The sequence below is a fragment of the Antrostomus carolinensis genome, unplaced genomic scaffold (assembly GCF_000700745.2).
Source record: "Antrostomus carolinensis isolate BGI_N321 unplaced genomic scaffold, ASM70074v2 scaffold49383, whole genome shotgun sequence".
Lineage (NCBI taxonomy): Eukaryota > Metazoa > Chordata > Aves > Caprimulgiformes > Caprimulgidae > Antrostomus > Antrostomus carolinensis.
In genome coordinates this window covers 1-9634 of record NW_010308217.1, presented here as the reverse complement: position 1 = coordinate 9634, position 9634 = coordinate 1, and the positions used below count along the sequence as shown (strand labels likewise).

Below are 9634 nucleotides of genomic sequence, written 5' to 3'. Positions count from 1 at the left end.
TTGGCAGGTGGCGGCGGCATCAGCTGCGTGCTGCAGGACGGCGAGGTCTTCGAGAAGGCGGGTGTGAACGTGTCCGTCGTGTTCGGGCTCCTGTCCGAGGAGGCAGCGTGGCAGATGCGAAGCAGGGGGAAGTCTCTGAAGGCCAAGGACGGTAAGGTGTCCGCCGGGCAGGTGGGGTAGGGGAGTGGGACGCGTTCCTCCGAGTGTTCCTGTGTGGGTGCTCTGAGAGCAGAGTCTGGCCTTTGAGCAGAAGGTGAGGAAGGACTGATCAGTGCTCAAGGGAAGATTTCACAGAATCACAGAATGGTGGGTGTTAGAAGGGACCTCAGGAGATCATCTAGTCCAACCCCCCTACCAAAGCAGGTTCCCTACAGCAGGTCACACAGGACGGCATCCAGGTGGGTTTGAACATCTCCAGAGATGGAGACTCCACAGCCTCTCTGGGCAGCCTGTCCCAGGGCTCTGGCACCCTCACATTTGTACCATTTCATTTGTACCGTGGTGGTTTCTAACCAGAAAGTCTGTCAGGTGGAATTTCATATCCCCAAAAAGCCAGGTATGGCAGTGCTTCCCCCTCTGCCTCGCTGCTGTGGGCACTGTACACACAGGTTGTGTCTCGGTAACAACGCTGTAGCTCAACAGTGAAACAGCACAGGAGTGACGTACCAAAGAGGTGGAAGGAGAAAACCAAAGACCTGAAGAGTAAAGACGATTCAACCCACATTTGTATAGCAGAAGGGTAATGGAGGTGGTGGAAAGCCTTAGTAGTGCCTTACGTTTTAAGCAATCTTCGTCTAACGGGTGGTACAACATATTGTTGCGTTTTAGGGCAAAAGCTTTTAGTTAGGTGCGCAGAAATGTGTGGATGAGAAGTAAATTGCACACTGATTCATAACTATGGTGACCCAACATGAGCAATTTTCCTGTAGCTTTGAACCTAAGGATAAATAGTGATGTTCCTTAAATTATTATAAATAAAGTTATTTGAAAAACTGAAGGGGTTTTTTTCTGTGCATCTTTTTATCTAGGGAAACTGCCTTTTTGCGCCATGGGCGTGAGCTCTGTTATCCATCCAAAGAACCCTCATGTTCCAACCATGCACTTCAACTACAGATACTTTGAAATTGAGGAAGCAGACGGTAAGAACTATAATCCAGGGAAGTACATATGGAACATATGACTCTCTACGAAGGAAGCATGAACGTGTGGCTAGGGTGAGAAGTTAAGAACTGGTCCAGTTTTGTTCCCGGCTGTGCCAAGAGTCTGTTGTGTAACACTAGATCTCTTCGTCTCTGGGCTTTTGTTTGCATGTTTGTAAAATCAGCGTGATGTGTGCATCTGGGACAGTAAAGGCGTTTGCAGTTTTCTTTTCGCAGCATACACCAGGGGTTTCAGATTTAAGTTAAAACGTGGGAGGTTATAAATTTATGTAAAACATATTCAAAAAATCAGTTCTAGAGTTTAGTAGAAGAAAGGTCTGTTAAGGACTGATACACACTCTGGTCAGGATGTACCTTTGTGTCAGAAGCTGAGAGGATGTACTGTCAGAAGCATCGCTTTTTACATCCATTGTGCCTTTTTTCCTTGAGTTTCTGCAACTTGCTGCTGCCAGAAGTGGGACTCCAGGCTGGGGGGGGTCTAACACTGACAGCCTGTCTGTACCCTGTGACAGTGTATGTACTGGCAGAAGCACAAGAGAGTTTTCTTTCAATTATTTTGCCAGAGCATTACGGATCATTTCTAGTCAATTACTTCCCTGGATTTAATAATGATGTTCCCTTTCTTTGTCATGCAGTAAAATGTTTTTGGATGCTTCAGTAGGAGTTGCCAGCCCATCTTGTGAAATTGATACCCTGTAGTCAGGGTCAGCGGTCCAAAATACTGAACAAATGGTTTTCACTGCTTTGAAATTTATGTCTTCCTGAAGTCACTGGTCATTGCACTTCCTTGAAGTCAAGTTTTTCCTGCTTGGTGTTTAGGAACACCACTGAGGGATGGAATAATGGTTTTGTTTTGTATTGTAAAAGTAGTTGTTAGTTCTTGGTGAATCACTAGCGATGTAGTTGTGTTTGGAAGTTTAAAAGAAAAATGCTGCTGCTTGCCTCTCTCCTATAGGTACTAAACAGTGGTGGTTTGGTGGCGGAACTGACCTCACTCCAACTTACTTGAATGAAGAGGATGCCGTTCATTTTCACAAGACTCTAAAAGAAGCCTGTGACAAGCATGATCTGAAGCTGTACCCCAAGTACAAGAAATGGTATGTGAGGAGAGATGCGCTCGGGTTCCTTTTGTGGGAGCAGAAGGGTGGCACTGGATATTGCCAGTTAAGTGCACTCTAGGAACAGTAGGTTCTGCTGACTTTAGGAAAGTATCAGCATACCCTAATGAAAATCAGCACGTGTGCACTGAAACAGAAAGCAGTCTAAAAGAAAATCTCTTTTTTACAGAGGAGTCAGTTTTTCAAATCAGAGGGCTGACAACTGAGATCATGAGTCTATAACCCAAATAAAAACCAAGCTGAATCTACAGGGTTTTGTAAGCCACAGACTTCACTAGGCAACTTAAAAATTCCTTTTAGCCTCTGGTGTTAAACTAGGACAAGACTTTTGCCCCATGGACTTGCACGAGTTCTGCTTACGATGGACTCATGGTAAATGTGCATGACTAGTGTGAGCTCTTGGGTCAGCTGCAGTTCTGAAAATCCCATTCCACTTTTTCTGCTTTCAGTGTGACCTTCATTACCTTTTCTTTTCCTTTTTTTTTTTTTTTTTTTTTTTTTTGCCAGGTAGGTAAAGGAGCTTGTCATTAATGTAGAAGCTTCATAGCTTTGATAGAGCTGTATTTTTTTTCCAGTAACACATTCATCAAGAGTTCAACACTGTCTTCTGTAAAAATGCAAACTTTGAATGTTCTTCTTGAGCTGAGAGATACAGGTGATGGGATCCTTCACTGTTCAATGGGAGCTTGCTGCTCTGTGTCTGATAATCCTATCTGCTACAAGCTGTGGTATCCAGGAAGGTGGGGCTACCCTTTTGTAAGCTACCAGGTCTTGTGTGAGGACAGGAGATAAAGCGGGTGTTGTAGCTTTGGTGTGAACCACTAAGTAGAGAAGCATATCTTACAACCTTAAGACTATCGTCTTGTTCTCTGTTCAGAGTGTCTGCCTTAATAGTCAGGTTATTTGCAGCATAAGTAATGCCAGCTGCAGGGGGTGGGAGAGAAGGAAGCCTGTTCTTGGTCTGAGGGCAGGTCAGGGGAGGACTAATTGTACTGCACAGACAAAGGCCGTTTTCTCAGTCCCGGGATGAGTGTCTGCTGTAAGCAGCAGCTGTGTAGGGGCATGTGGTTCTCCCTGACAGCAGTGTGAATCTCTTCTGAGCTTTACTAGTGTTGCCCCTTTTCCCACCTTTCTCAAACATAAAAGCTCTTGTTATGTTTACCACGCTGTCATCCTGATCTAGCTTTAAGACTTTTACCAGGCTTGTTCTCTTTTGCATTTCTGACTCAGCCTTTTTTTCTAACTCCTCCTGCTGCTATTAAAAAAAAACCCAAAACAAACTGATCCCCAGTGAATAACAAAATAGCTTAGGTTATCTGTTAGATCTCCACATCTCTCCCATTGTGGCCATAACATTTGTACTGCTTGACAACAGCAACTATGGATGGATACACGCATGGAAATCTAGTCCTAAAGGAAGGCAGGGTTTCCTTCCTGTTGATGGTTTCTGCTTCTTACTTCCCTTCCATTTCTCCCCTGCAAGTGAAGACTTGCAGAGCATGGCTGCCCAAGCAAGCAACTATAAGCAAGGTAGGGTGTGGATACAATGAATCAGCTAATTTACAGTAATTGCACACCTACATACTGCCAGTAAATAGGAAACGGATTAATTGCCTCCCTATTGTAGGATAAGCTACACTTACTCCTTCATAAAGTTGAACATGAGCCATGAAAAGCCACTGCTAGAATGACTCCATCTTCCATCCATAACTATTAAAAAGCCTTTTTCCAAGGAAGGCTGACTAAATTTTGATTTATTTTTTTTCCTTAAGTGACGGTGGCTTTCTGATCTGGTCTTGGGTTTGTAAATTCTTTTAAGTTTTGATGCAGAAAACTAATTCTTTCACTATTATGGCAAAAATAATAAATAAATTATCTTCCAAATTTATTTTGAGTTTATGTGAAAGCTGTACAAATAATTTGGGATCTATATATAGTTCTGGGATGATGAAATCTAGAAAGAGCTCTTAGGATGAAGTTCTGAAATCAGATGTCCCTCCCTTGTAAGCAGATGTGGATTGGGTAACTCCACATGGAAGCATCTGCCATGGTGTTTTGAGTGCTACCTGTTCAGTGACTGTGCAGTGATACGTAGCTTTGCAGAGACAGCTTTTACAGTAAGGGAATGCAGGAGGGCTCTCCAGATGGTGCTGCACCGTCAGTCAGTGTGGCACCAGGCACTGCAGGAACAGACTTTTCATCAGTATTTCGCTAGTGCCATCCTCTGCCACGTAACTGGAGTTCTATTCATTTCTTTGAATACTGTGGACCATATTAATAATTGTCTGCTACCTCTTCTAGGTGTGATGACTACTTCTTTATCAAGCACCGTGGTGAGCGAAGAGGGATTGGAGGCATATTCTTCGATGACGTGGACTCTCCCTCTAAGGAGGAAGTATTCCAGTTTGTGAAGAGTTGTGCCAAAGCCATTGTGCCTTGTTACATTCCCATTGTGAAAAAGCACTGCCATGACTCCTTCACACCAGAGGAAAAGCTGTGGCAGCAGCTTCGGAGAGGACGGTGAGTACTGAAGGAGCAAAAGAATACACAGGAGGTGGATTACGCTGGCAAGAAAATAAATGAGCTAGTTCTTCATGGTTGCAGGGTTCATGTCCTGTTGTGGCATGGGCTAAGTTTGCATGGAGTGCTCTAAAGCTTGCCAGAGAATTTCAGCATTTTTGTGCAGAGAACTATTTTTGAAATCCAGTGCTAGATTGCTGGGGAGGGTGCAAAGAAGGTACCAGCACACCTTCAGCGATATCCCCTGCTCTCCCAGCACAAGCAACTCATACAAAATGCCACAGTTTCTCTCCAACTCTTTCAAATATCAAGAGAAGTTGCTGCTTTGTAACAGGCAAAGGGGTGTGTGTGTGCTTGGTGTCCTGATCCAGTGATGCTGGTAATAGCACTGCCCTTTGACATGAGGAGTATAAGGGTAAGGAAGTTATGTTTCCTATTCAGTAGTGAAGCTAAACCCCAGAAAGTCATGGGGTAACTGCCCAAGAGTACTTTCAGCTTCTTAGGTATGTACTTATTCCATCTGATCTTAGCATTGAAATGAGGATGCAGTGAAGTCTTTGTAAAGGAATAAAGAGAGGGGTTTTGTTTTTCTGGCATGGTCCAAAGTCACTAACTTTAAAAGACTTTGGAGAATGCTTATTAATGTGAACAACTGTTAATGCTGCAAAAGCTCAAGTAGATACAGTTGTACTCCTTTCTCTATGTCCTGGGATTGTGTAAGCACATGCAGAAATGAGAATACGTGTGCTTTGTGCAGAACTGGGGAGTCTTTAGTTTCTGCCTCTTCTGCAGAGAAATCTGTGAGTGGCATAGAGAGGACGTAAGCAAAGTTTAGGTCACTGGCCTGCAGCAGGTACTCAAATAATCATATATGCTTAATTTGGTGGGACTGTTGCTGGGAGTGTTGGACCTTCAGGATCTAGTCTGTGGATGGGATTTAGCAACGCTGCTAAGGTTTTAAGGGGGAATAGCTTCTTTAAGCTGCAGCCAGGACCTGCTCATGAGGCCTGCTTATTTCCCTGGATCTGTTTGCGGGTTATTGGGCTAGGCAAAGCTCTCCATTTCCGCAAATAGGTAAGAGCTCCTCCCTTCCTGTACCTCTGTTAAGTCCTAAGACCTCGGTACTGGTTATTAAGATAACCCTTGCTGAATTGTCACTGCTCTGTTACTATTCTGAGACCAGAAAACTATTCTGGCACTTACTTACAAGTCCCAGCCAGCACTCTGAAGCTGTCTGATTTCTGCTGCTTTCCAGTCTCCCCAAGAAACATAAAATCTTGTTCTGACCTTGCTGTTTATGCTCCTTCAGCATGGAGGACTGCACAGTAGAGTTTTTCCTGTGCTCATTTCCAGTCCCTTTAAGGATCCTTTTAATGTCTGACACCACCACACAAGAGAGTACCAGCATAACCAACCTAAGCTTGGTGTTGAGCTCACCAGCAGGGTTGAGGCCTGGGAAGGAAAGCTAGCATAGCACCATGCACAATGCTCTCCTTGAATAGTTTGTCTGCTCTAGTCTGTTAGCTAAGGTCATGACTTTGTGGAGTGGCAAGGTCACACGTGCATTCTTATGCAGAAGATGCTAGAGAACAGATGGCCCCTAACTAGGGTTCATTCTGACACCCAGCACAGCAGAAAAACAGGCTGGGTTTGTCCGACATCTGCTAGCTGAAGAAGGCACAAGCAACTTCTGGTAATACACGCATTTTTCTGTTGCATCTCTTCACTCCCCACAGGTATGTAGAGTTCAACTTGGTTTATGACAGAGGTACAAAGTTTGGCCTCCTGACACCAGGATCAAGAATTGAAAGCATTCTTATGTCTCTGCCACTGACTGCAAGGTAAGGGCACAGTTATGTGGATTTGCAGGTAGAGACTGTTCTTACTTTATAGGATTAAATCAAAGGTCTGTCCTGGTGTCCAGTCTCTTAACAGTAGTTATAGTTCATGCCTGATACAGGAACTGGCCAAAGACATGCAGATGCTTCTCTGGTCTGCTGCACTTCCCCAGCTGCCAGCAATGTGTGGCAAGGAGTTCCACAGTTTAACTGTGTTGTATTAAAAAAAAAAGTGCCTCTTTGTTTTCTACTTGCACCTGATGACTTCATTTGACTTTCAGTGAGTAATCAGATTTTCTTCCTGTTCCTTTTCTCCATACAGTCCTTATTTTACAGTCTTCTGTTTTTTTTCATTGTCTGTTTTCCAGGCTGACAGTCTCTTAGTCTTTGTACAGTAGCTGTTCCATACCCTTCATCACATTTGCCACTTTTCTCTAGTCTTAAATTTTCTATACCCTTTCTGAACTGGGAATAAGGAACAGACAATAACAGCTACATATGTGTATCCGACATGCAGGTATGCTGCTGACTCATGCAGTGGCATAATGATGTTTTAGTTCATTATTCCTTCCATAATCCTAATATGCTGTTTGCTGGTTTTGACTGCTGCTAAGCATTGAGCAGCCTTTTTCACAGAATTATGATCATGCCAAGATCTTTTCTGGGCAATAAAAGTTAACTTGGTCTCTCAATATGTATGTAACTTTTTTCTGTGTTCACCACTTCAGATCAGTCAACAGTGAATTTCACCTACCATTTTATTGCTCAGTTTGATATTATCTCTTTTCAGCTGCCTTTTTAGGTTTTAAACTATCTTGCTTAATCTTGTAATATCAGCAAGCTGTCATTCACTATTCCATATTATTGCTCCCCTTTCTAGGCTGCTTTTAGAAAGGCTGAGTAGCACAGGTCCTATTAGGAATTTCATAAGACTTCATCAGTGGCCTCCCTCTGCTAGGGCAACTGACCTTTGCCTGCTGGCCCTTAACCACGAAGGCAATCCTGTTCCCACCATATAGCTCATCCCACTGCCCAAACTAGAGGTGTGTCTGACCTGGTGGTGTAGCACAGTCCTACCTTTTGATGTCATTGCTGGGATGACTGGTTTTGCTTGTTTTTGTCAACGTAAATAGCTCACTTCACAGCATGAATGGGTCTTTTCTGGGGGGAAAAAAAGAAAAGGAAAAAGGTTGTACCCATCCCTCTGACTGCTGAAATTTTCCTTTCTCTGTCATGCCTCTTAATTGCCTTTACAATAAAAAGTGGTTTCTCATCAACTTTATTTTTAAATCCAAGATTCAACAAGGACTTGTAGTGCTTCCAGTCCAGCTTCTGGAAAAACTTGCCCTGGGCAGCTGAAAATACTGCGTCAGGATCAAATGATAAAATTTGAAGCTGGCAATTTCCCTTTGGTTTCGTATCCTCACTCTCTTTTCTCTGAGTTCTTTTTTGGCTTGTCTTCCTTGTGATACTAGCGTGTCACAAGAGACTGCTAAAAAGATCTTTGCAAGTAAACCTGCATGGATTGTGGGGTAGGGGGCATTGCTCTTCCTTCTTTCTTTGTTCTTCCAGCCTTTCTGAAGTTGGGAATAATATCAAGCTAACATTTCTCCAGACTCTTCAAATGTTATTATTTGTTTTTATTGAACTTAATTATTTGTAGCTATATCTTTCTACCTCATGTGAAAGTATCAACTGTGTATGTAGCTTTGCATCCTCAGAAAAGGCAACCTGAGTCCAAACGCAGCCTGGTGTGGGAGAGGTGGCAGCCAGTGGGCAGTCTGAGCGCGTTTCTCCTCTCCCTGCAGGTGGGAGTACATGCACACCCCTCCAGAGAGTTCCAAAGAAGCAGAAATCCTGGAGGTTCTGCGCAATCCCAAAGACTGGGTGCACTGACACGGATCGTGAACAAGATGGATTGCTGACACTGAGCCATTATGAAAGAACAGGAACGCCTGTTTGCAAACCAGCTCATTCAAACTGCTGTTGCGTGGTGTTTTGGTACAGCTATTTATACTCTTACCTGGTGCCTTAATAATGCTCTAGACTTGTTATAACCTGCAACTATGTGAACTCATTATTTAAGATTGATCAGCTAATGTTATCACCCCCTGTTCATATTGCCTTGTGAAGGACTGGAGCTACCCTCACAGGACTACTCTGCATGCTTAAGAACTTCCCTATCTGATTTGTTTGACTGCAAAATGGTAAACTACTGTGAAGTGTTCTCCCAGAGGAATGAAAGCATTATCTGTGCCTAAATAGCACTGTTTCCTCTTAGAAAATGTTGGGATATTTTAGAAATATTTTTTTAAAAGAATAAAGGGAATATTTGGTATGATTTTAAATCTTAAACTCTGCTTTCAGGAAGTTGTGAAAAAAGTGGTACTTAATCATGTGTATTTTGATGTTATCCACATTGACTTCATGAGGAGGAAGTGTTTTAAGATGTGCTGCAGTAGCACGGCTTGATTGATGAGTAAATGGGAGAGGGTGGGGTCTGTCTTGCCTGAGGAGGGTGGAAGCCTGGCTGTCCGTTTTGAGGAGGAACATAAGGTGCTGCACATCTCGGTTGTGATCATGACACCATAGCCCTGGCTATCATGGCCATTCACGCTGTGGGGAAAGCAAGGGGGGCTGTCCCCACCAACCCCTGAGCAAAAAGTAATGCAACCTCCCCGTCGGGGAATCGAACCCCGGTCTCCCGCGTGACAGGCGGGGATACTCACCACTATACTAACGAGGAGTGGTGTGGTAGGAGTCCTGCTCCCCGCCATGACGTGGTTTGATGTCACCTCTGGAGAGTTTCCTGCCTGCAGGTGGCGGCTGCCCTGCTGCCCACACAGGATGGACGGGCATCCCGCCCAGCCGGCTCACACTCGCTGCCCTCTGCTCGCCGGAGTCAAAGTTTCCCTTGGGGGCTACCGTGTTCATTTCCGTCTTACACTTCCTCCTATAGAAACAATAATTAAAAAAAAAAAAAACAAACAAACGAAAA

General features: G+C 43.9%; 1 protein-coding gene and 1 non-coding gene across 2 annotated transcripts; one reads left to right on the top strand and one right to left on the bottom strand.

The window, feature by feature from the left end:
- Nucleotides 1-8: 8 nt before the first annotated feature.
- On the top strand, nucleotides 9-8988 carry CPOX (coproporphyrinogen oxidase). Its single transcript, XM_010165688.2, has 6 exons — nucleotides 9-151; nucleotides 1029-1139; nucleotides 2116-2257; nucleotides 4580-4798; nucleotides 6535-6639; nucleotides 8445-8988. Exons 1-6 carry the CDS (start codon nucleotides 115-117, stop codon nucleotides 8530-8532), a joined length of 702 nt encoding a protein of 233 aa, XP_010163990.2. The 5' UTR covers nucleotides 9-114; the 3' UTR covers nucleotides 8533-8988.
- A 322-nt stretch (nucleotides 8989-9310) lies between these two features.
- TRNAD-GUC (transfer RNA aspartic acid (anticodon GUC)) lies at nucleotides 9311-9382 on the bottom strand. The gene has a single exon. It is a non-coding gene; the product is annotated as a tRNA-Asp (tRNA).
- Nucleotides 9383-9634: the final 252 nt, after the last annotated feature.

Coding starts and splice junctions, on each gene's coding strand:
- CPOX (XM_010165688.2), top strand. CDS start 115: ATGCGAAGCAGGGGGAAGTCTCTGAAGGCCAAGGACG. Junction 1,140..2,115: donor TGAAATTGAGGAAGCAGACG/GTAAGAACTATA, acceptor TCTCTCCTATAG/GTACTAAACAGTGGTGGTTT. Junction 2,258..4,579: donor TACCCCAAGTACAAGAAATG/GTATGTGAGGAG, acceptor TACCTCTTCTAG/GTGTGATGACTACTTCTTTA.